At 46.2% G+C, this 27813-nt stretch overlaps 1 protein-coding gene across 1 annotated transcript in view; it reads left to right on the top strand.

Annotated features, from left to right (window-relative positions):
• Window positions 1-27813, top strand: part of GFRA1 (GDNF family receptor alpha 1) — a 378896-nt gene that overhangs the window by 346231 nt on the left and 4852 nt on the right. The window contains exons 7-8 of the mRNA XM_073684629.1: window positions 1469-1656; window positions 25829-25882. Of these exons, the coding sequence (XP_073540730.1) occupies window positions 1469-1656; window positions 25829-25882 (242 nt within the window). The remainder of the gene's footprint in view (window positions 1-1468; window positions 1657-25828; window positions 25883-27813) is intronic.

The raw sequence follows: 27813 nt of genomic DNA on the forward strand, positions 1-27813 counted from the left end.
CCCATCACCCTGTATACTAGGCAGGGCCTTCTCCCCCCTGTGCCCATCTGTTAGTGTTAGTAAACACTAAATACTAAAAATTTAGCAATTTTTCAGGCGAAATTACTTTGATGAATCGGGGCCTATTTCTTGGCCCATGAAGACATTTTGCCGTTAATACGGTTTCTTATAAAACGGGATGTCTTCAGGTATTCAGCAATAGCCGGCAGAGCCTCAAATCTTGCATGGAAGTCCTGCAGGTTCTTGAACTTTTGCAAGCAGGTAGGATCCAATATATTGTGCTGATCCAGGACATCAGACATCAGAAAGTCAACAAATGTAATCTGGCTCATAGATACTTGGATTTAGGTGAGCGATTCCACCTCGTCCGGCGACGGCGCTGCCTGGTAGATGCCTCCAAATAGCCGAGTGACCCCTCCCCCTATACAGCTGCCATACTTAATGATGAGCAGGACATCATGGCCATATTGTGCCCATGGGTAGACTGACTCTGACCTGGACACTTGGACTGTAGGAACAGCTGAAATATGGGCGAGCTGTCATTAGTGCCCCCCCCCATCTGCCCACAGCTGCAGACCTGCAAACCAAGGTGACCCCTTAAGGTGCCAGCTGCCTCACAGACCATGGGTCTGGTGGTGTCCAGCGACTCCTGACACCATGAACGTCTGACCTGCAGCAGCCACTTCTGACTTTACCACTCTGCTGCCCCCAGTACAATGGGGTTCTGGCCCTTTAATTCTGCCAGTACCAAACCCTGTATCTATATTCTGCAGAATATCAGTGGTACAGCGTCTGCCATCTTGCCTCCGCACCCCCGCATTAACCCTCCATCATCTTCATATAAACCAAATTACCCTGAGCGACGTTCGGATCCTCCTTGGTTTGGAGAGAAAATAAATGGCTGCTAGTAATACTCCAAATATCGGATTCATCATCTCCGCCATCATAATCCTAGCAAAACGCACTGCAGCATAGAATAAAATATCCGCCGCCCGAGCTCCCATCGTGCCGATCAGCTGCAGCGCCGATCAGCTGCAGCGTTACAAGGACAAGGGAATTGTTGGGGGAAAGTGGCGAGTAAAAGTCCAGATGTACTAAGAGGTGAGCGCTAGTCATGGACCGGAGAGAAGGGAGAACAGAGGATGTGACCGACCGGCGGAGATCCACCCAAGATGGCAGCGACCAAAGATAGTGAGGGGGTCTCCATGGCATGATGCTGTCAGGGCAAACGCAAAAGATAGTCAGGGGTCTCCATGACGCTGCTACGAGGGATAGTGAGGGGGGTCTCCATGGCATGATGCTGTCAGGGCAAAAGCAAAAGATAGTCAGGGGTCTCCATGACGCTGCTACGAGGGATAGTGAGGGGGGTCTCCATGGCATGATGCTGTCAGGGCAGCCGCAAAGGATAGTGAGTGACACGTCTGGGGTATTACGTCACGTCTGATGTTTTTGTTCTATTTGTCTTTAGGAAACGCCATTCAGGCATTTGGGAACGGGACAGACGTGAAGCTGCAGCCTGACCCGGCCGTACACACCACGACCTCCTCCGTCCTCTCCAAATCCAAAACCAAGGATTCCGCCTTCCCAGATAATATGCAATTCACCAATGAAATCCCCACACACAACGGACTGCCAGCGTGTGCCAACCTCATACAGGTGAGAGCGGGGCCAGAAAACTCCTGGGAGGGTCTTCACAACGTGCTGATCCGAAGTGACACCCTGTGTAATACTCCAGAGCTGCACTCACTATTCTTCTGGTGCAGTCACTGTGTACATACATTACATTACTGATCCTGAGTTATATCCTGTATTATACTCCAGACCTGCACTCACTATTCTTCTGGTGAAGTCACTGTGTACATACATTACATTACTGATCCTGAGTTACATCCTGTATTATACCCCAGAGCTGCACTCACTATTCTGCTGGTGCAGTCACTGTGTACATACATTACATTACTGATCCTGAGTTACATCCTGTATTATACTCCAGAGCTGCACTCACTATTCTGCTGGTGCAGTCACTGTGTACATACATTACATTACTGATCCTGAGTTACATCCTGTATTATACTCCAGAGCTGCACTCACTATTCTGCTGGTGCAGTCACTGTGTACATACATTACATTACTGATCCTGAGTTACATCCTGTATTATACTCCAGAGCTGCACTCACTATTCTGCTGGTGCAGTCACTGTGTACATACATTACATTACTGATCCGGAGTTACCTCCTGTATTATTACCCAGAGCTGCACTCACTATTCTGCTGGTACAGTCACTGTGTACATACATTACATTACTGATCCTGAGTTACCTCCTGTATTATACTCCAGAGCTGCACTCACTATTCTGCTGGTGCAGTCACTGTGTACATACATTACATTACTGATCCTGAGTTACCTCCTGTATTATACTCCAGAGCTGCACTCACTATTCTGCTGGTGCAGTCACTGTGTACATACATTACATTACTGATCCTGAGTTACATCCTGTATTATACTCTAGAGCTGCACTCACTATTCTGCTGGTGCAGTCACTGTGTACATACATTACATTACTGATCCTGAGTTACATCCTGTATTATACTCCAGAGCTGCACTCACTATTCTGCTGGTGCAGTCACTGTGTACATACATTACATTACTGATCCTGAGTTACATCCAGTATTATACTCCAGAGCTGCACTCAGTATTCCGCTCCCTCTCTCCTCACACACATATTATACATATTTACACAATAATAACTACCTACACCATGACATCTGGTCCGGTTACCAAACAAATAATAACAATATAATAAACAATAATCGACAAATTATATACAAACTAATATATACATTCTTTTTTTTTTTTTTTTTTTTTTTTAAATAAAATAAATAAATGCTAACTATACAAATATATACAAGACAAAACAAAACCCCCCACATTCGAGCCCCCCAGTCCCTCCCCGGCACTGACCTGAGAGCTGCTCCTGCGCCTCAGTCCATGTCCAACGTCCATAGGCCAGATCAGGCAGTGCCAGTTATTCACCCAAATAACCAGTGTCCCACAAGATGAACCCACCTCCCCCCTTTTCCCTCCACCCAACCTAACACCTCCACCCAAACCCATATATACAATATATACAGAAACACACAATACAATAACCACAACTGACAAAGCCCAAGTTCGGCGCCTGCAGCCCTACATCACTGTCTACTGATCAATAAAACAAAAATCTATGGTGTCAGCAGCAGCCCACCACCAGGAGAGGAGACGACCAGACTAGGGCACACTAAAAGAAAAGCCCCTCCAGAGGAGAGCGGCCCTCCGTGTACCCAGTCTCTCATACTCCAGAGAACGCACCTTCACCAGGTCACCGAGTATGGTCCTAAACACATCGTCCACTGGGAGGATTTTCCGCTGCGTCGATACTAAGCACCGTGCGTTCCACGTGTGATACCTAACCACTGCGCTAACTAGAAATAAGGTGCAACGGTCCCGACCACTCAGGTCCCCGAATGCTCCATAGGCCCATTCCGCATAAGAGAGACCGGCCAGCCGGGGCCAGCCAATGGAGGCGCCCACCCTGTTGTACACCTCTGTGTTAAAGGGACAACGAAGCAGGAAGTGGTCCATGCTTTCAAGCATGGTACCACAATGCTCCCGAGGACAGTTCCTGTCCTCAGAGCTCCTACACTTCAGATTGTCCCTCACACACAGTTTCCCATGGAAGCAGCGCCAAGCCAAGTCCCAAACCTTCGAGGGGATCCTGATAGAATTCAAAAGATGCAGACCCACCCCAAGATCCCGACTTGGGCAATCCCTGAGCGCCAGAGGCCTCTGAAAATGGGTCAACAGAACCCTTTTGTCAAGGAGCTTCCTTGGCAGAGTCCTGACCTCCCACATTCCCAGACCCCACCGGCGAATTACCTTCAGAACCACGGTAGCGTAAGCCGGGAGATGTCCATGCGGTGTGCGGAGATCCTTCACTTGCCCTCCTGTCTCCCATTCCTGGAAGAAAGGCTGAAACCATCCCTTACAGGAGAATACCCACGGAGGAGCCCTATCTTTCCAGAGGTTTGCAATATTGATCTTAATGAAGGTATTCACAAGGAATACCACAGGGTTGACCATACCCAACCCTCCTAGTCTCCTCGTACGGTAAGTAACCTCCCTCTTGACCAGGTTCAGTCTATTCCCCCATAACAGTTGAAAGAACAAACTGTAGACCCGAGTCCAGAGAGGCTCTGGCAAGATGCACACACTGCCCAGATAGATCAGCAAAGGGAGCAGGTAAGTTTTGATCAGGTTTACCCTTTCCCTTAGGGTCAAAGACCAACCCTTCCATTGGTTCACCTTCTGAGTGGCGATCTCTAGCCTGCTGTCCCAATTTTGTTTGGGGTAATCCCCCTGGCCAAATTCGATGCCAAGAACTTTTGCAGAGACTTTGGGTTCTGGAAGGGTGTCCGGGAGATCAAAACCAGGATCTCCTCCTCCCAGCCAGAGACTCTCACACTTATCCCGGTTGATCTTAGACCCGGATGCCTCCGAGTAGCGATTTACCTCTGACATCAGCCATTCTGCCTCCCCATCAGAGGAAACAAAAACGGTGACGTCATTGGCATACGCCACCACTCTCAGAGTGGCTTCCGGTGCTGCCCGGTCCATCCCGATCCCAGCTAACGGTCCACGCTCCACCCTCCTAAGAAGTGGGTCAATCGAAAACGCGTACAGTAGCGGGCTCAAGGGACAACCCTGGCGAACACCACACCCAACCTCAAAAGAGCTGCCAATCCAACCGTTCACAAGCGGGAAACTCTCTGCCCCAGCGTACAAGGTCTTAAGCCAATCAAGGAACCCCCCCGGCAGGCCATACCTCAGAAGGACAGACCAGAGGTACTCATGATTAACCCGATCAAACGCTTTTGCCTGGTCCAATGACAGCATGTACCCCTTCCAGTGGCCAGCCCTACCCTGCTCCACCGCCTCTCGGACACAGAGTACAGCACTAATTGTACTGCGGCCCGGAACAGAGCAATGCTGGGCCCCCGAAAGGAGCTGGGGTGCAAATTTCACCAGCCGATTAAACAGCACCTTTGCCAAAACCTTCCTGTCTGCATTGAGAAGCGCTATGGGACGCCAATTCTCAATGCAAGATGGGTCCTTACCCTTTGACAAGATGATCAGGGCAGACCTCCTCATTGACTTTGGCAGAGTGCCCGAGGAAAGACACTCATTGAATACCTCAGTCAAGAGGGGAACCAAGGCGTCCTTAAAGGTCTTATAGAATTCAGATGTTAAGCCATCCGGACCGGGAGATTTCTTCAGGGCAAGCCCTTCAATCGCCAACTTAACTTCCTCTTCCCTGATCATCTCTGTCAAAACGCCAAGAGAGGGGTCTACCCCTGGTTCGGGGACGGCTTCAGCCAGAAAAGCCGACATCTCATCCCAATCCAGATCCCTCTTCCCCAAGAGGTGCGAGTAGAAGGATCTGACGACCTCCAGGATCCCCGATCTGGATCTTTTCAGGGACCCCGCAGTGTCAACCAGTCCTGTAACAACTTTACTATTCACTGACATCTTGCAGTTTCTGTAAAGGTCGGGCGAGCGGTACTTCCCGTAATCCCTCTCAAAAACCAAAGATGCGTGTCTATCATACTGACACCTCATTAGCAAAGATTTCACTCTGGAGATCTCCTCGCGGCTACCTCCAGTTGAGACAAGATGCTCGAGTTTCCTCCTCAGGCCCTGATACAGGCGATACCTGTCCAGGCTCCTGAGGCTCGAGAGCTGGCGGAAGAATCTCGCCACCCTTTTCTTGAACATCTCCCACCACTCTGACTTACTACTACAAAGATCCAGTAAGGGTACCTGGCTCTGAAGAAAATCCTCAAAGGACTGTCTTATCTCCGCTTCTTCCAAGAGAGACGAATTGAGCCTCCAAAAGCCTCTTCCCATCCGGGGGGTCTCTGTAACATTCAGGGAAAACAAAATCAAACAGTGATCGGAGAACTCCACCTCAACAACAGATACTGCTGAAGAGACGGCTTCCTCCTTTAAATAAAACCTGTCTATCCTGGACCTACAGTTACCTCTATGATAGGTGAACCCCTCGTGGCCTGGGGTGTGCCGGATGTGGACATCCACCAGGCGAGCCTCACTAGCTATACTATTAAGGGCGACGCTATCATAAGTCAGCTTGTCTCTGGAACCTCCTCTATCCCGGGGCCTCGTGACAGTGTTGAAGTCCCCTCCAAAGACGACCTGCCGACTCGTAAAAAGGTAGGGCTTGATCCTCGTAAAGAGACACTTCCGGTCCCACTTAGATTGGGGACCATAAATGTTAATGAGCCGAAGCTCCTGTCCCTTCATGAGGACATCTAATATCAGGCACCTCCCCATTTCTAACTCAATAACCCGTCAGCATTCTACTGGTGCGGTAAAAAGGACCGCCACTCCGCTATACGGCTCGGCCGCAAGAGACCAATAGGAGGGCCCGAGTCTCCACTCCCTCTTAGCTACAAACACCTCTGCCATATTTGGCAGCCTGGTCTCTTGCAAAAAGAAAATGTCAGCTTCAACCCGGCTGAGAAAATCAAAGGCCGCAAATCTAGCCATGTTTGACTTAATGCTGGCGACATTAATGGACGCCAGCGTCAACGGAGTGGGTACCGCCATCATTGGTGATTGAGTTAGATGGCTTTCTTCTTCCCACTCCCCTTACCCTCTGCCTCAGAGGAGGAATCCTTCCCCCTCTTTAATGACACAGAGGTGTCCATTCCCACATTTTTCCTTCTTTTCTCGTCCTCGTCTCCGGACTCTGGGCCAGTCCCTCCCCCCAAGGACCTTGCATCCCCAGGAGAAGGAGACTCGGCGCCCCCTGTAAGCTCCGCTGAAGCTGGAACCTCACCCTCAGCCTCCTCCTCAGAGGAAGAGATGTTATCAAGGGCTTGGAACCGGTTAGAAAGACCAACCAGAGGGGAGTCGGTTTTACCTTCCTTAGGTACCTTGGTCAGAGCGGGGGAAGATGTTTTATCTCCCTTCTTTTTCTTCTTTTTGGTGCCGAGCTTACGCTTGTTCTCTAGCCACCGCTTATTATCCTCATCCATACTTTCATAATGGGAGGATTCTGAAGCAGAGGCAGTTTCCTCCCTGTGGATCCTCCTGACCTCCTCATCCAACTCATCATCCCTCGGGGCCTCAGCAGCAACACTGGCATCCAGGACAGGGGCTGCCCCGGTAGTCTGGGACTCGCCCCGCTCCCTCTCCTGTCTGCACTTGTCTAGACGCCTCAGCTGGGCAGACGTCTTTTTATTGCTTTTCTTCCCTGGCCCCTCGGCTCCCCCACCCCTGCTAGTCCCCTCTCCAGCAGAATCGGCCTCACGGCTTACTCCCACCGGGGTCTCGACTGCATTAGTGAAGGAGCGAGGACAACGGCTGAATGGGTGACCTAACTCACCACACAGGTGGCACCTAATCTCCACACAAGAGGCGGCAAGATGGCCGACACCCCCACACAACGCGCATTTCTGCACGGTGCAGTTTGCACTGAAGTGTGTGGGGTCGCCGCACCTGTGACAGAGCTTCGGTTGCCCCTGGTAGAAGACCAGGATACGATCCCTACCCAGGAAGGCAGACGATGGAATGTGGGCAACCGTACCACCTGAACGCTTAAGTTTTACCATAAACGTCCAGGCCCCTGACCAGATACCAAACTCGTCGCGGTTTTTCTTTGGCATCTCAACCACCTCTCCATACCGACCAAGCCACGTCATGATGTCATAGCAAGAAAGCGACTCGTTACGAGTCATCACGGTCACTTTCTTGATCTGGTTTTGGCGAGACACTGCCTGAACGGCAAAGTCTCGCCAGCCGGGCTCATTTTTTGCCAGCTCATAATTGGCTCAGAAGAGCTCAAGCCCCTCCGGCCGAACAAAGCTGACATCAAACTCAGGCGTGGAATAGGGATGTATCAAGGCGTAGATGTCAATCGCCTTGAAGCCCATCCTCAGCAGGAGCTCCACAACTTTAGACCTTGGCGGACATGCATCACTGCCCCTCCACCGAAGACGGACCACATTCCTACGCACACTGCCTGGCCCGGCTGTTGGGAGGGACCACACTGTATCCCCCCTTTTTGCTCTCGGAAGGCCCCGAGGCCATGCCTCTCTATCCAGAAGGATAGATCAACCTCTCGACCCTCTACCATTAGTGATCTCTCCCCCTTCTTTAGAGCCTCCAGAAGGCGCCGTTGCAACATGCCGTCCCCAAAGCCCGGAGACAAGGAGGATGCCCTATTTGCCCCGGAGGTGACACTGGCATAACTCTGGACAGGTGTTGCCACCCCCGGGGGGGCAACCGGACCAGTGACCACATCAGCCCGAACAGCAACACCATTACCCACCTCCATCTCACCCTCCACCAAACCAGCAACCACACCACTAGACAATGAATTAGCCTCATTCACCCCCACCACCACATTCATTCCTGCTGGACCAGTAACAATGGCGGATGACATTTTGACCTCCGCATCAGGCACAAGGGGCTCAGTCACCTCCATAGAACTGGAGGCGACCTCACCCCCGGTCTTATGTGTGCCCTCCACATCATTGGTCGGTAATTTCCGCTGTTTGGCATTCGGAATAATGTGCCGCTGATCTTTAGATGCTGTTAGGCGCCGCTGATCTTTAGCATCAGGATCTTCCGGACCAGCGACGCCAACACAAAATAGCACTTTCGTGGGAGGACCGGAACGCTCAGCCCCGACAGCCCCCTCACACTGCCGCCGCTTCTCAACTAAGTGATCAGCGGCAACAGCATTCAGAGGCGCCGAGGCTACCGGAGCTGCCCCCGACACCGGGCTGCTCCCCCCTCCCACTGAGGAGCGCACCACAGCATCGTGGCCTGATGGAACGCCCGCCGCCGGGCCGCCCTCACTGTCCAGCCTCTCGGCTGATGCACCTCCTACTACGTCCCCGCTACTACAAGCAGAGACGGAGCTCTGCGCCTCACTACCGCGCTCTGTAATCTCCCCGTGCCTTTGCACCGGATCCACAGCAGAACCCGGGCTGGGCTGGGCAACGGGGCTTATACAGCGAGCTGAGCCTGCCGCCGACTCAGGGGGTACAGGGAGGGGGGCATATACGTATCTTACCGCCTCCTGCAGCTTTGGCTTGGTCTTCTTTGCCTTTTTGTGGCCCCCAGGTGCCTCTTCTGGTAGATCGTCACCAAGATGGAAGTTTTGGAGGCACACTGGGGACTCAAGGAGCTTAATCTCCGCCATTAGCGCCCCTCCCTGGCCGCTGCTGTCACTGTCCTCCCCAGAGCCGGCAGAACTGCGACCGGATGTCACTGTCGCCTGTCCTGCAGGGAGCTCGCTGCACGTGGCCTGCGGGTGACTTTGCAGGCTGCCAGGTGGGGCTTCCTGCTGGTCATCATCACTCTCATCATCCACCTGGCTCTCAGGCTGCAGCCCCATCTGCCTTTGCTCTCTGGTATCAGCCATTTCTCTAAAGCGGTCTTCATTTATTAGTTTTTCTTTGAAATGACCACTCTGCTCCCTGATGTCAGCTTTCCTCAGTTCCAGCAGGTGAATCTCGCTGGTCAGTCGCTTTACCTCGGCCTGGAGTTTAGCCTTCCTTGGTTTGGAGGCCCCCGCAGCTTTGGCGCTTGTGCAGCGCAGCTCCTCCCGGAGCCTCCTGATGAGCTTACTGGCATCTTCATACTCACGGAGGCGGATCATGACCCGGGAGGCATAGGTGGACACAGACTCCCGGGGTCCCTGCAGCGCCCATTCCCCCTCAGGGAGGTCGGCCTCACCTCCGTGAGCACTCAGCTTTCCTCCGGAAGGAGCGCCATCTTGCACGCCGCTGTCAGGCTTTACCTCCATGCTGGAAGCCTTGCGGCTTCTGGGAGTCTCCACAATCCCGGGGGGAGTAGGAGCCACATTGCTGCGACTCCTGGTGCAGCGTCTCACCCCCGAGTCCTCTGATGTGCAGGCCGGTTGCTGGTTTCTTCTGCCCCCCGCCGGCCTGGTTCGGGAAGCAGAAGCCTGGGACTTGGCTCCATCACTCATCCCAGAAACCCGCTCCCTCCCTGGGAAAGAGAGAAAGCAGGTCCCCAGGTGGAGAGGTGTTGGTTTCTCAGAGATCAGGAGCTCACAGCAGGATCTGCAGCCACCACACCCGTAATCAGCACACTGACTAGCAGCTGATCAGAGCTGCACCCAGTATGCTGCTGGTGGAGTCACTGTGTACATACATTACATTACTGATCCTGAGTTACATCCTGTATTATACTCCAGAGCTGCACTCACTATTCTGCTGGTGCAGTCACTGTGTACATACATTACATTACTGATCCTGAGTTACATCCTGTATTATACTCCAGAGCTGCACTCACTATTCTGCTGGTGCACTCACTGTGTACATACATTACATTACTGATCCTGAGTTACATCATGTATTATACTCCAGAGCTGCACTCACTATTCTGCTGGTGCAGTCACTGTGTACATACATTACATTACTGATCCTGAGTTACATCCTGTATTATACTCCAGAGCTGCACTCACTATTCTGCTGGTGCAGTCACTGTGTACATACATTACATTACTGATCCTGAGTTACATCCTGTATTATACTCCAGAGCTGCACTCACTATTCTGCTGGTGCAGTCACTGTGTACATACATTACATTACTGATCCTGAGTTACCTCCTGTATTATACTCCAGAGCTGCACTCACTATTCTGCTGGTGCAGTCACTGTGTACATACATTACATTACTGATCCTGAGTTACATCCTGTATTATACTCCAGAGCTGCACTCACTATTCTGCTGGTGCAGTCACTGTGTACATACATTACATTACTGATCCTGAGTTACATCCTGTATTATACTCCAGAGCTGCGCTCACTATTCTGCTGGTGCAGTCACTGTGTACATACATTACATTACTGATCCTGAGTTACATCCTGTATTATACTCCAGAGCTGCACTCACTATTCTGCTGGTGCAGTCACTGTGTACATACATTACATTACTGATCCTGAGTTACATCCTGTATTATACTCCAGAGCTGCGCTCACTATTCTGCTGGTGCAGTCACTGTGTACATACATTACATTACTGATCCTGAGTTACATCCTGTATTATACTCCAGAGCTGCACTCACTATTCTGCTGGTGCAGTCACTGTGTACATACATTACATTACTGATCCTGAGTTACATCCTGTATTATACTCCAGAGCTGCACTCACTATTCTGCTGGTGCAGTCACTGTGTACATACATTACATTACTGATCCTGAGTTACATCCTGTATTATACTCCAGAGCTGCGCTCACTATTCTGCTGGTGCAGTCACTGTGTACATACATTACATTACTGATCCTGAGTTACATCCTGTATTATACTCCAGAGCTGCACTCACTATTCTGCTGGTGCAGTCACTGTGTACATACATTACATTACTGATCCTGAGTTACATCCTGTATTATACTCCAGAGCTGCGCTCACTATTCTGCTGGTGGAGTCACAGTGTACATACATTACATTACTGATCCTGAGTTACATCCTGTATTATACCCCAGAGCTGCACTCACTATTCTGCTGGTGCAGTCACTGTGTACATACATTACATTACTGATCCTGAGTTACATCCTGTATTATACTCCAGAGCTGCACTCACTATTCTGCTGGTGCAGTCACTGTGTACATACATTACATTACTGATCCTGAGTTACCTCCTGTATTATACTCCAGAGCTGCACTCACTATTCTGCTGGTGCAGTAACTGTGTACATACATTACATTACTGATCCTGAGTTACATCCTGTATTATACCCCAGAGCTGCACTCACTATTCTGCTGGTGCAGTCACTGTGTACATACATTACATTACTGATCCTGAGTTACATCCTGTATTATACTCCAGAGCTGCACTCACTATTCTGCTGGTGCAGTCACTGTGTACATACATTACATTACTGATCCTGAGTTACCTCCTGTATTATACTCCAGAGCTGCACTCACTATTCTGCTGGTGCAGTAACTGTGTACATACATTACATTACTGATCCTGAGTTACATCCTGTATTATACCCCAGAGCTGCACTCACTATTCTGCTGGTGCAGTCACTGTGTACATACATTACATTACTGATCCTGAGTTACATCCTGTATTATACTCCAGAGCTGCACTCACTATTCTGCTGGTGCAGTCACTGTGTACATACATTACATTACTGATCCGGAGTTACCTCCTGTATTATACTGCAGAGCTGCACTCACTATTCTGCTGGTGCAGTCACTGTGTACATACATTACATTACTGATCCTGAGTTACATCGTGTATTATACTCCAGAGCTGCACTCACTATTCTGCTGGTGCAGTCACTGTGTACATACATTACATTACTGATCCTGAGTTACATCCTGTATTATACTCCAGAGCTGCACTCACTATTCTGCTGGTGCAGTCACTGTGTACATACATTACATTACTGATCCGGAGTTACCTCCTGTATTATACTCCAGAGCTGCACTCACTATTCTGCTGGTGCAGTCACTGTGTACATACATTACATTACTGATCCGGAGTTACCTCCTGTATTATACTCCAGAGCTGCACTCACTATTCTGCTGGTGCAGTCACTGTGTATATACATTACATTACTGATCCTGAGTTACATCCTGTATTATACTCCAGAGCTGCATTCACTATTCTGCTGGTGCAGTCACTGTGTACATACATTACATTACTGATCCTGAGTTACATCCTGTATTATACTCCAGAGCTGCACTCACTATTCTGCTGGTGCAGTCACTGTGTACATACATTACATTACTGATCCTGAGTTACATCCTGTATTATACTCCAGAGCTGCACTCACTATTCTGCTGGTGCAGTCACTGTGTACACACATTACATTACTGATCCTGAGTTACATCCTGTATTATACTCCAGAGCTGCACTCACTATTCTGCTGGTGCAGTCACTGTGTACATACATTACATTACTGATCCTGAGTTACATCCTGTATTATACTCCAGAGCTGCACTCACTATTCTGCTGGTGCAGTCACTGTGCACATACATTACTGATCCTGAGTTACATCCTGTATTATACTCCAGAGCTGCACTCACTATTCTGCTGGTGCAGTCACTGTGTACATACATTACATTACTGATCCTGAGTTACATCCTGTATTATCCTCCAGAGCTGCACTCACTATTCTGCTGGTGCAGTCACTGTGTACATACATTACATTACTGATCCTGAGTTACATCCTGTATTATCCTCCAGAGCTGCACTCACTATTCTGCTGGTGCAGTCACTGTGTACATACATTACATTACTGATCCTGAGTTACCTCCTGTATTATCCTCCAGAGCTGCACTCACTATTCTGCTGGTGCAGTCACTGTGTACATACATTACATTACTGATCCTGAGTTACATCCTGTATTATCCTCCAGAGCTGCACTCACTATTCTGCTGGTGCAGTCACTGTGTACATACATTACATTACTGATCCTGAGTTACCTCCTGTATTATACTCCAGAGCTGCACTCACTATTCTGCTGGTGCAGTCACTGTGTACATACATTACATTACTGATCCGGAGTTACATCCTGTATTATACCCCAGAGCTGCACTCACTATTCTGCTGGTGCACTCACTGTGTACATACATTACATTACTGATCCTGAGTTACATCATGTATTATACTCCAGAGCTGCACTCACTATTCTGCTGGTGCAGTCACTGTGTACATACATTACATTACTGATCCTGAGTTACATCCTGTATTATACTCCAGAGCTGCACTCACTATTCTGCTGGTGCAGTCACTGTGTACATACATTACATTACTGATCCTGAGTTACCTCCTGTATTATACTCCAGAGCTGCACTCACTATTCTGCTGGTGCAGTCACTGTGTACATACATTACATTACTGATCCTGAGTTACATCCTGTATTATACTCCAGAGCTGCACTCACTATTCTGCTGGTGCAGTCACTGTGTACATACATTACATTACTGATCCTGAGTTACCTCCTGTATTATACTCCAGAGCTGCACTCACTATTCTGCTGGTGCAGTCACTGTGTACATACATTACATTACTGATCCTGAGTTACATCCTGTATTATACTCCAGAGCTGCACTCACTATTCTGCTGGTGCAGTCACTGTGTACATACATTACATTACTGATCCTGAGTTACATCCTGTATTATACCCCAGAGCTGCACTCACTATTCTGCTGGTGCAGTCACTGTGTACATACATTACATTACTGATCCTGAGTTACATCCTGTATTATACTCCAGAGCTGCACTCACTATTCTGCTGGTGCAGTCACTGTGTACATACATTACATTACTGATCCTGAGTTACATCCTGTATTATACTCCAGAGCTGCACTCACTATTCTGCTGGTACAGTCACTGTGTACATACATTACATTACTGATCCTGAGTTACCTCCTGTATTATAGTCCAGAGCTGCACTCACTATTCTGCTGGTGCAGTCACTGTGTACATACATTACATTACTGATCCTGAGTTACATCCTGTATTATACTCCAGAGCTGCACTCACTATTCTGCTGGTGCAGTCACTGTGTACATACATTACATTACTGATCCTGAGTTACATTCTGTATTATACTCCAGAGCTGCACTCACTATTCTGCTGGTGCAGTCACTGTGTACATACATTACATTACTGATCCTGAGTTACATCCTGTATTATACTCCAGAGCTGCACTCACTATTCTGCTGGTGCAGTCACTGTGTACATACATTACATTACTGATCCTGAGTTACATCCTGTATTATACTCCAGAGCTGCACTCACTATTCTGCTGGTGCAGTCACTGTGTACATACATTACATTACGGATCCTGAGTTACATCCTGTATTATACTCCAGAGCTGCACTCACTTTTCTGCTGGTGCAGTCACTGTGTACATACATTACATTACTGATCCTGAGTTACATCCTGTATTATACTCCAGAGCTGCGCTCACTATTCTGCTGGTGCAGTCACTGTGTACATACATTACATTACTGATCCTGAGTTACATCCTGTATTATACTCCAGAGCTGCACTCACTATTCTGCTGGTGCAGTCACTGTGTACATACATTACATTACTGATCCTGAGTTACATCCTGTATTATACTCCAGAGCTGCGCTCACTATTCTGCTGGTGGAGTCACAGTGTACATACATTACATTACTGATCCTGAGTTACATCCTGTATTATACTCCAGAGCTGCACTCACTATTCTGCTGGTGCAGTCACTGTGTACATACATTACATTACTGATCCTGAGTTACCTCCTGTATTATACTCCAGAGCTGCACTCACTATTCTGCTGGTGCAGTAACTGTGTACATACATTACATTACTGATCCTGAGTTACATCCTGTATTATACCCCAGAGCTGCACTCACTATTCTGCTGGTGCAGTCACTGTGTACATACATTACATTACTGATCCTGAGTTACATCCTGTATTATACTCCAGAGCTGCACTCACTATTCTGCTGGTGCAGTCACTGTGTACATACATTACATTACTGATCCTGAGTTACATCGTGTATTATACTCCAGAGCTGCACTCACTATTCTGCTGGTGCAGTCACTGTGTACATACATTACATTACTGATCCGGAGTTACCTCCTGTATTATACTCCAGAACTGCACTCACTATTCTGCTGGTGCAGTCACTGTGTACATACATTACATTACTGATCCGGAGTTACCTCCTGTATTATACTCCAGAGCTGCACTCACTATTCTGCTGGTGCAGTCACTGTGTATATACATTACATTACTGATCCTGAGTTACATCCTGTATTATACTCCAGAGCTGCATTCACTATAATGCTGGTGCAGTCACTGTGTACATACATTACATTACTGATCCTGAGTTACATCCTGTATTATACTCCAGAGCTGCACTCACTATTCTGCTGGTGCAGTAACTGTGTACATACATTACATTACTGATCCTGAGTTACATCCTGTATTATACCCCAGAGCTGCACTCACTATTCTGCTGGTGCAGTCACTGTGTACATACATTACATTACTGATCCTGAGTTACATCCTGTATTATACTCCAGAGCTGCACTCACTATTCTGCTGGTGCAGTCACTGTGTACATACATTACATTACTGATCCTGAGTTACATCCTGTATTATACTCCAGAGCTGCACTCACTATTCTGCTGGTGCAGTCACTGTGTACATACATTACATTACTGATCCGGAGTTACCTCCTGTATTATACTCCAGAACTGCACTCACTATTCTGCTGGTGCAGTCACTGTGTACATACATTACATTACTGATCCGGAGTTACCTCCTGTATTATACTCCAGAGCTGCACTCACTATTCTGCTGGTGCAGTCACTGTGTATATACATTACATTACTGATCCTGAGTTACATCCTGTATTATACTCCAGAGCTGCATTCACTATTCTGCTGGTGCAGTCACTGTGTACATACATTACATTACTGATCCTGAGTTACATCCTGTATTATACTCCAGAGCTGCACTCACTATTCTGCTGGTGCAGTCACTGTGTACATACATTACATTACTGATCCTGAGTTACATCCTGTATTATACTCCAGAGCTGCACTCACTATTCTGCTGGTGCAGTCACTGTGTACATACATTACATTACTGATCCGGAGTTACCTCCTGTATTATACTCCAGAACTGCACTCACTATTCTGCTGGTGGAGTCACTGTGTACATACATTACATTACTGATCCTGAGTTACATCCTGTATTATACTGCAGAGCTGCACTCACTATTCTGCTGGTGCAGTCACTGTGTACATACATTACATTACTGATCCGGAGTTACCTCCTGTATTATACTCCAGAGCTGCACTCACTATTCTGCTGGTGCAGTCACTGTGTATATACATTACATTACTGATCCTGAGTTACATCCTGTATTATACTCCAGAGCTGCATTCACTATAATGCTGGTGCAGTCACTGTGTACATACATTACATTACTGATCCTGAGTTACATCCTGTATTATACTCCAGAGCTGCACTCACTATTCTGCTGGTGCAGTAACTGTGTACATACATTACATTACTGATCCTGAGTTACATCCTGTATTATACCCCAGAGCTGCACTCACTATTCTGCTGGTGCAGTCACTGTGTACATACATTACATTACTGATCCTGAGTTACATCCTGTATTATACCCCAGAGCTGCACTCACTATTCTGCTGGTGCAGTCACTGTGTACATACATTACATTACTGATCCTGAGTTACATCCTGTATTATACTCCAGAGCTGCACTCACTATTCTGCTGGTGCAGTCACTGTGTACATACATTACATTACTGATCCTGAGTTACATCCTGTATTATACTCCAGAGCTGCACTCACTATTCTGCTGGTGCAGTCACTGTGTACATACATTACATTACTGATCCTGAGTTACATCCTGTATTATACTCCAGAGCTGCACTCACTATTCTGCTGGTGCAGTCACTGTGTACATACATTACATTACTGATCCTGAGTTACATCCTGTATTATACTCCAGAGCTGCACTCACTATTCTGCTGGTGCAGTCACTGTGTACATACATTACATTACTGATCCTGAGTTACATCCTGTATTATACTCCAGAGCTGCACTCACTATTCTGCTGGTGCAGTCACTGTGCACATACATTACTGATCCTGAGTTACCTCCTGTATTATACTCCAGAGCTGCACTCACTATTCTGCTGGTGCAGTCACTGTGTACATACATTACATTACTGATCCTGAGTTACATCCTGTATTATCCTCCAGAGCTGCACTCACTATTCTGCTGGTGCAGTCACTGTGTACATACATTACATTACTGATCCTGAGTTACATCCTGTATTATACTCCAGAGCTGCACTCACTATTCTGCTGGTGCAGTCACTGTGTACATACATTACATTACTGATCCTGAGTTACATCCTGTATTATACTCCAGAGCTGCACTCACTATTCTGCTGGTGCAGTCACTGTGTACATACATTACATTACTGCTCTTGAGTTACATCCTGTATTATACTCCAGAGCTGCACTCACTATTCTGCTGGTGCAGTCACTGTGAACATACATTACATTATTGATCCTGAGTTACCTCCTGTATTATACTCCAGAGCTGCACTCACTATTCTGCTGGTGCAGTCACTGTGTACATACATTACATTACTGATCCTGAGTTACATCCTGTATTATACTCCAGAGCTGCACTCACTATTCTGCTGGTGCAGTCACTGTGTACATACATTACATTACTGATCCTGAGTTACATCCTGTATTATACTCCAGAGCTGTACTCACTATTCTGCTGGTGCAGTCACTGTGTACATACATTACATTACTGATCCTGAGTTACATCCTGTATTATACTCCAGAGCTGCACTCACTATTCTGCTGGTGCAGTCACTGTGTACATACATTACATTACTGATCCTGAGTTATATCCTGTATTATACTCCAGAGCTGCACTCACTATTCTGCTGGTGCAGTCACTGTGTACATACATTACATTACTGATCCTGAGTTACATCCTGTATTATACTCCAGAGCTGCACTCACTATTCTGCTGGTGCAGTCACTGTGTACATACATTACATTACTGATCCTGAGTTACATCCTGTATTATACCCCAGAGCTGCACTCACTATTCTGCTGGTGCAGTCACTGTGTACATACATTACATTACTGATCCTGAGTTACATCCTGTATTATACTCCAGAGCTGCACTCACTATTCTGCTGGTGCAGTCACTGTGTACATACATTACATTACTGATCCTGAGTTACATCCTGTATTATATTCCAGAGCTGCGCTCACTATTCTGCTGGTGCAGTCACTGTGTACATACAATACATTACTGATCCTGAGTTACCTCCTGTATTATACCGCAGAGCTGCACTCACTATTCTGCTGGTGCTGTCACTGTGTACATACATTACATTACTGATCCTGAGTTACCTCCTGTATTATACTCCAGAGCTGCACTCACTATTCTGCTGGTGCAGTCACTGTGTACATACATTACATTACAGATCCTGAGTTATATCCTGTATTATACTCCAGAGCTGCACTCACTATTCTGCTGGTGCAGTCACTGTGTACATACATTACATTACAGATCCTGAGTTATATCCTGTATTATACTCCAGAGCTGCACTCACTATTCTGCTGGTGCAGTCACTGTGTACATACATTACATTACAGATCCTGAGTTATATCCTGTATTATACTCCAGAGCTGCACTCACTATTCTGCTGGTGCAGTCACTGTGTACATACATTACATTACTGATCCTGAGTTACATCCTGTATTATACTCCAAAGCTGCACTCACTATTCTGCTGGTGCAGTCATTGTGTACATACATTACATTACTGATCCTGAGTTACCTCCTGTATTATACTCCAGAGCTGCACTCACTATTCTGCTGGTGCAGTCACTGTGTACATACATTACATTACTGATCCTGAGTTACATCCTGTATTATACTCCAGAGCTGCACTCACTATTCTGCTGGTGCAGTCACTGTGTACATACATTACATTACTGATCCTGAGTTACATCCTGTATTATACTCCAGAGCTGCACTCACTATTCTGCTGGTGCAGTCAATGTGTACATACATTACATTACTGATCCTGAGCTACATCCTGTATTATACTCCAGAGCTGCGCTCACTATTCTGCTGGTGCAGTCACTGTGTACATACATTACATTACTGATCCTGAGTTACATCCTGTATTATACCCCAGAGCTGCACTCACTATTCTGCTGGTGCAGTCACTGTGTACATACATTACATTACTGATCCTGAGTTACATCCTGTATTATACTCCAGAGCTGCACTCACTATTCTGCTGGTGCAGTCACTGTGTACATACATTACATTACTGATCCTGAGTTACATCCTGTATTATACCCCAGAGCTGCACTCACTATTCTGCTGGTGCAGTCACTGTGTACATACATTACATTACTGATCCTGAGTTACATCCTGTATTATACCCCAGAGCTGCACTCACTATTCTGCTGGTGCAGTCACTGTGTACATACATTACATTACTGATCCTGAGTTACATCCTGTATTATACCCCAGAGCTGCACTCACTATTCTGCTGGTGCAGTCACTGTGTACATACATTACATTACTGATCCTGAGTTACATCCTGTATTATACTCCAGAGCTGCACTCACTATTCTGCTGGTGCAGTCACTGTGTACATACATTACATTACTGATCCTGAGTTACATCCTGTATTATACCCCAGAGCTGCACTCACTATTCTGCTGGTGCAGTCACTGTGTACATACATTACATTACTGATCCTGAGTTACATCCTGTATTATACCCCAGAGCTGCACTCACTATTCTGCTGGTGCAGTCACTGTGTACATACATTACATTAATGATCCTGAGTTACATCCTGTATTATACTCCAGAGCTGCACTCACTATTCTGCTGGTGCAGTCACTGTGTACATACATTACATTACTGATCCTGAGTTACATCCTGTATTATACTCCAGAGCTGCACCCACTATTCTGCTGGTGCAGTCACTGTGTACATACATTACATTACTGATCCTGAGTTACATCCTGTATTATACTCCAGAGCTGCACTCACTATTCTGCTGGTGCAGTCACTGTGTACATACATTACATTACTGATCCTGAGTTACATCCTGTATTATACTCCAGAGCTGCACTCACTATTCTGCTGGTGCAGTCACTGTGTACATACATTACATTACTGATCCTGAGTTACATCCTGTATTATACTCCAGAGCTGCACTCACTATTCTGCTGGTGCAGTCACTGTGTACATACATTACATTACTGATCCTGAGTTACATCCTGTATTATACTCCAGAGCTGCACCCACTATTCTGCTGGTGCAGTCACTGTGTACATACATTACATTACTGATCCTGAGTTACATCCTGTATACTCCAGAGCTGCACTCACTATTCTGCTGGTGCAGTCACTGTGTACATACATTACATTACTGATCCTGAGTTACATCCTGTATTATATTCCAGAGCTGCACTCACTATTCTGCTGGTGCAGTCACTGTGTACATACATTACATTACTGATCCGGAGTTACATCCTGTATTATATTCCAGAGCTGCGCTCACTATTCTGCTGGTGCAGTCACCGTGTACATACATTACATTACTGATCCTGAGTTACATCCTGTATTATACTCCAGAGCTGCACTCACTATTCTGCTGGTGGAGTCACAGTGTACATACATTACATTACTGATCCTGAGTTACCTCCTGTATTATACTCCAGAGCTGCGCTCACTATTCTGCTGGTGCAGTCACTGTGTACATACAATACATTACTGATCCTGAGTTACCTCCTGTATTATACTCCAGAGCTGCACTCACTATTCTGCTGGTGCAGTCACTGTGTACATACATTACATTACTGATCCTGAGTTACCTCCTGTATTTTACTCCAGAGCTGCACTCACTATTCTGCTGGTGCAGTCACTGTGTACATACAATACATTACTGATCCTGAGTTACCTCCTGTATTATACTCCAGAGCTGCACTCACTATTCTGCTGGTGCAGTCACTGTGTACATACATTACATTACTGATCCTGAGTTACCTCCTGTATTATACTCCAGAGCTGCACTCACTATTCTGCTGGTGCAGTCACTGTGTACATACATTACATTACTGATCCTGAGTTACCACCTGTATTATACTCCAGAGCTGCACTCACTATTCTACTGGTGCAGTCACTGTGTACATACATTACATTACTGATCCTGAGTTACCTCCTGTATTATACTCCAGAGCTGCGCTTACTATTCTGCTGGTGCAGTCACTGTGTACATACAATACATTACTGATCCTGAGTTACCTCCTGTATTATACTCCAGAGCTGCACTCACTATTCTGCTGGTGCAGTCACTGTGTACATACATTACATTACTGATTCTGAGTTACATCCTGTATTATACTCCAGAGCTGCACTCACTATTCTGCTGGTGCAGTCACTGTGTACATACATTACATTACTGATCCTGAGTTTCCTCCTGTATTATACTCCAGAGCTGCACTCACTATTCTGCTGGTGCAGTCACTGTGTACATACATTACATTACTGATCCTGAGTTACATCCTGTATTATACTCCAGAGCTGCACCCACTATTCTGCTGGTGCAGTCACTGTGTACATACATTACATTACTGATCCTGAGTTACATCCTGTATTATACTCCAGAGCTGCACTCACTATTCTGCTGGTGCAGTCACTGTGTACATACATTACATTACTGATCCTGAGTTACCTCCTGTATTACACTCCAGAGCTGCACTCACTGTGTACATACATTACATTACTGATCCTGAGTTACCTCCTGTATTACACTCCAGAGCTGCACTCACTATTCTGCTGGTGCAGTCACTGTGTACATACATTACATTACTGATCCTGAGTTACCTCCTGTATTACACTCCAGAGCTGCACTCACTATTCTGCTGGTGCAGTCACTGTGTACATACATTACATTACTGATCCTGAGTTACCTCCTGTATTATACTCCAGAGCTGCACTCACTGTGTACATACATTACATTACTGATCCTGAGTTACCTCCTGTATTACACTCCAGAGCTGCACTCACTGTGTACATACATTACATTACTGATCCTGAGTTACCTCCTGTATTATACTCCAGAGCTGCACTCACTATTCTGCTGGTGCAGTCACTGTGTACATACATTACATTACTGATCCTGAGTTACCTCCTGTATTACACTCCAGAGCTGCACTCACTGTGTACATACATTACATTACTGATCCTGAGTTACCTCCTGTATTACACTCCAGAGCTGCACTCACTATTCTGCTGGTGCAGTCACTGTGTACATACATTACATTACTGATCCTGAGTTACCTCCTGTATTACACTCCAGAGCTGCACTCACTATTCTGCTGGTGCAGTCACTGTGTACATACATTACATTACTGATCCTGAGTTACATCCTGTATTATACTCCAGAGCTGCACTCACTATTCTGCTGGTGCAGTCACTGTGTACATACATTACATTACTGATCCTGAGTTACCTCCTGTATTATACTCCAGAGCTGCACTCACTATTCTGCTGGTGCAGTCACTGTGTACATACATTACATTACTGATCCTGAGTTACCTCCTGTATTATACTCCAGAGCTGCACTCACTATTCTGCTGGTGCAGTCACTGTGTACATACATTACATTACTGATCCTGAGTTACCTCCTGTATTATACTCCAGAGCTGCACTCACTATTCTGCTGGTGCAGTCACTGTGTACATACATTACATTACTGATCCTGAGTTACCTCCTGTATTATACTCCAGAGCTGCGCTCACTATTCTGCTGGTGCAGTCACTGTGTACATACATTACATTACTGATCCTGAGTTACATCCTGTATTATACTCCAGAGCTGCACCCACTATTCTGCTGGTGCAGTCACTGTGTACATACATTACATTACTGATCCTGAGTTACCTCCTGTATTATACTCCAGAGCTGCACTCACTATTCTGCTGGTGCAGTCACTGTGTACATACATTACATTACTGATCCTGAGTTACATCCTGTATTATACTCCAGAGCTGCGCTCACTATTCTGCTGGTGCAGTCACTGTGTACATACATTACATTACTGATCCTGAGTTACATCCTGTATTATACTCCAGTGCAGCACTCACTATTCTGCTGGTGCAGTCACTGTGCACATACATTACATTACTGATCCAGAGTTACATCCTGTATTCTACCCCAGAGCTGCACTCACTATTCTGCTGGTGCAGTCACTGTGTACATACATTACATTACTGATCCTGAGTTACCTCCTGTATTATACTCCAGAGCTGCACTCACTATTCTGCTGGTGCAGTCACTGTGTACATACAATACATTACTGATCCTGAGTTACCTCCTGTATTATACTCCAGAGCTGCACTCACTATTGTGCTGGTGCAGTCACTGTGTACATACATTACATTACTGATTCTGAGTTACATCCTGTATTATACTCCAGAGCTGCACTCACTATTCTGCTGGTGCAGTCACTGTGCACATACATTACATTACTGATCCTGAGTTACCTCCTGTATTATACTCCAGAGCTGCACTCACTATTCTGCTGGTGCAATCACTGTGTACATACATTACATTACTGATCCTGAGTTACATCCTGTATTATACTCCAGAGCTGCACCCACTATTCTGCTGGTGCAGTCACTGTGTACATACATTACATTACTGATCCTGAGTTACCTCCTGTATTATACTCCAGAGCTGCACTCACTATTCTGCTGGTGCAGTCACTGTGTACATACATTACATTACTGATCCTGAGTTACATCCTGTATTATACTCCAGAGCTGCAGTCACTATTCTGCTGGTGCAGTCACTGTGTACATACATTACATTACTGATCCTGAGTTACCTCCTGTATTATACTCCAGAGCTGCGCTCACTATTCTGCTGGTGCAGTCACTGTGTACATACATTACTGATCCTGAGTTACATCCTGTATTATACTCCAGAGCTGCACTCACTATTCTGCTGGTGCAGTCACTGTGTACATACATTACATTACTGATCCTGAGTTACATCCTGTATTATACTCCAGAGCTGCACTCACTATTCTGCTGGTGCAGTCACTGTGTACATACATTACATTACTGATCCTGAGTTACATCCTGTATTATCCTCCAGTGCAGCACTCACTATTCTGCTGGTGCAGTCACTGTGCACATACATTACATTACTGATCCTGAGTTACATCCTGTATTATACTCCAGAGCTGCACTCACTATTCTGCTGGTGCAGTCACTGTGTACATACATTACATTACTGATCCTGAGTTACATCCTGTATTATCCTCCAGTGCAGCACTCACTATTCTGCTGGTGCAGTCACTGTGCACATACATTACATTACTGATCCTGAGTTACATCCTGTATTATAACCCAGAGCTGCACTCACTATTCTGCTGGTGCAGTCACTGTGCACATACATTACATTACTGATCCTGAGTTACATCCTGTATTATAACCCAGAGCTGTACTCACTATTCTGCTGGTGCAGTCACTGTGTACATACATTACATTACTGATCCGGAGTTACATCCTGTATTATACTCCAGAGCTGCACTCACTATTCTGCTGGTGCAGTCACTGTGTACATACATTACATTACTGATCCTGAGTTACATCCTGTATTATACTCCAGAGCTGCACTCACTATTCTGCTGGTGCAGTCACTGTGCACATACATTACATTACTGATCCTGAGTTACATCCTGTATTATACTCCAGAGCTGCACTCTCTATTCTGCTGGTGCAGTCACTGTGTACATACATGTGTGTGTGATATTAGCCGCTCCTGATCAGTAATTATTATACAATGTTCCGCAGTTTGATACTTTCTGTCAGTCACATTCAGTATTTTGTCCGGTCGCTATCATGAGCCGTTGGGAGCAGCTAATTGCTGCCCGTGATGATGATGATGATGATGATGATGATGCTGCTGCGCCTTCTGGTTTTTGACGCTCTCATTAATTTCACCATCTAAAACCCCTGTGTAAAGCTTTGTGCGTCTCCTAAGGAGCGGGTCATGAAGACGCTGTATATTCACAGTGAGCGCCTGCCTCCGCCACGTGTCTGCTGCTCAGCAAAGCCCTCAGACGCGTCAATTACTTTATATTCATTTTTTAATGTTTTTTTTTTTTCAGGCACAAAAACTAAAATCAAACAACTCTGTGGACCCTCAGCTGTGTCTGGCGGAGGTAAGAGCGGCTCGCGCCTCACATCCTGAAGTGCCTACTCCAAGCAATTATAAGTCTATATCTTCATTAGTGACCGTCCTCCGCATACAACCAGGCAAATGGTGTATGCCGGTGTAGCAGAGCCGAGCTCGTCCGGAGGAGGGATAATATCTGCTACATTATACTGTGGGTGCGGAAACTATTCAGACCCTTTTACATTTTTCACTTTGTTTCATTGCAGCCATTTGGTAAATTCTAACAAGTTCATTTTTTTCTCATTACAGTCCACTCTGCACCCCATCTGGACTGAAAGAAAACACAGAAATGTAGAAATTTTTGCAAATTTATTAAAAATGAAAAACTGAAAATATCACATGGTCATAAGTATTCAGCCCCTTTGCTCAGTATTGAGTAGACCCCTTTTGAGCTAGTACAGCCATGAGTCTTCTTGGGAATGATGCAACAGGTTTTTCACCCCTGGATTTGGGGATCCTCGGCCATTCTTCCTGGCAGATCCTCTCCCAGTTCCGTCAGGTTGGATGGTGAACGTTGGTGGACAGCCATTTTCAGGTCTCTCCAGAGATGCTCAATTGGGTTTAGGTCAGGGCTCTGGCTGGGCCAGTCAAGAATGGTCACAGAGTTGTTCTGAAGCCTCTCCTTTGTTATTTTAGCTGTGTGCTTAGGGTCATTATCTTGTTGGAAGGTGAACCTTCGGCCAAGTCTGAGGTCCAGAGCACTCTGGAAGAGGTTTTCATCCAGGATATCTCTGTACTTGGCCGCATTCATGTTTACTTCAATTGCAACCAGTCGTCCTGTCCCTGCAGCTGAAAAACACCCCCATAGCATGATGCTGCCACCACCATGTTTCACTGTTGGGATTGTATTGGGCAGGTGATGAGCAGTGCCTGGTTTTCTCCACACATACCTCTTAGAATTATCACCAAAAAGTTCTATCTTCGTCTCATCAGACCAGAGAATCTTATTTCCCATAGTCTGGGAGTCCTTCATGTGTTTTTGAGTAAACTCTATGCGGGCTTTCATATGTCTTGCACTGAGGAGAGTCTTCCGTCAGGCCACTCTGCCATAAATGCCCGACTGATGGAGGGCTACAGTGGTAGGAGAAAGTTCCACAAAATCACCTATCTTCCTACTGCATCTCTGGAGCTCAGCCACAGTGATCTTGGGGTTCTTCTTTATCTCTCTCACCAAGGCTCTTCTCCCACGATTGCTCAGTTTGGCTGGACGGCCAGGTCTAGGAAGACTTCTGGTGGTCCCAAACTTCTTCCATTTAAGGATTATAGAGGCCACTGTGCTCTTAGGAACCTTGGGTAATGCAGAAATTCTTTTGTAACCTTGGCCAGATCTGTGCCTTGCCACAATTCTGTCTCTGAGCTCCTTGGGCAGTTCCTTTGAGCTGATGATTCTCCTTTGGTCTGACATGCACTGTGAGCTGTGAGGTCTTATATAGACAGGTGTGCGCCTTTCCAAATCAAGTCCTATCAGTTTAATTAAACACAGCTGGACTCCAATGAAGGAGTAGAACCATCTCAAGGAGGATCACAAGGAAATGGACAGCATGTGACTTAAATATGAGCAAAGGGTCTGAATACTTATGACCATGTGATATTTCAGTTTTTCTTTTTTAATGAATTTGCAAATATTTCTACATTTCTGTTTTTTTTCAGTCAAGATGGGGTGCAGAGTGTACTGTAAGGAGAAAAAATGAACTTTTTAGAATTTACCGAATGGCGGCAATGAAATAAAGAGTGAAAAATGTAAAGGGGTCTGATTTTTTTCCATACTTACTATATGTACTGATACATTGTAACAAACTGTCAGTCTGGGATACATAATTGTGTTGCTGCTCACAGAGGATTGTTAGCACTGATACATTATAGCAGAGATGTGAGCAGGGCTAGGTCTATACAGGAGGCTAACCTCTGCTTGCAGGG

The sequence above is a fragment of the Phyllobates terribilis genome, unplaced genomic scaffold (genome assembly GCF_046119375.1).
Source record: "Phyllobates terribilis strain yellow unplaced genomic scaffold, ASM4611937v1 Scaffold_5__5_contigs__length_657084704, whole genome shotgun sequence".
NCBI lineage: Eukaryota > Metazoa > Chordata > Amphibia > Anura > Dendrobatidae > Phyllobates > Phyllobates terribilis.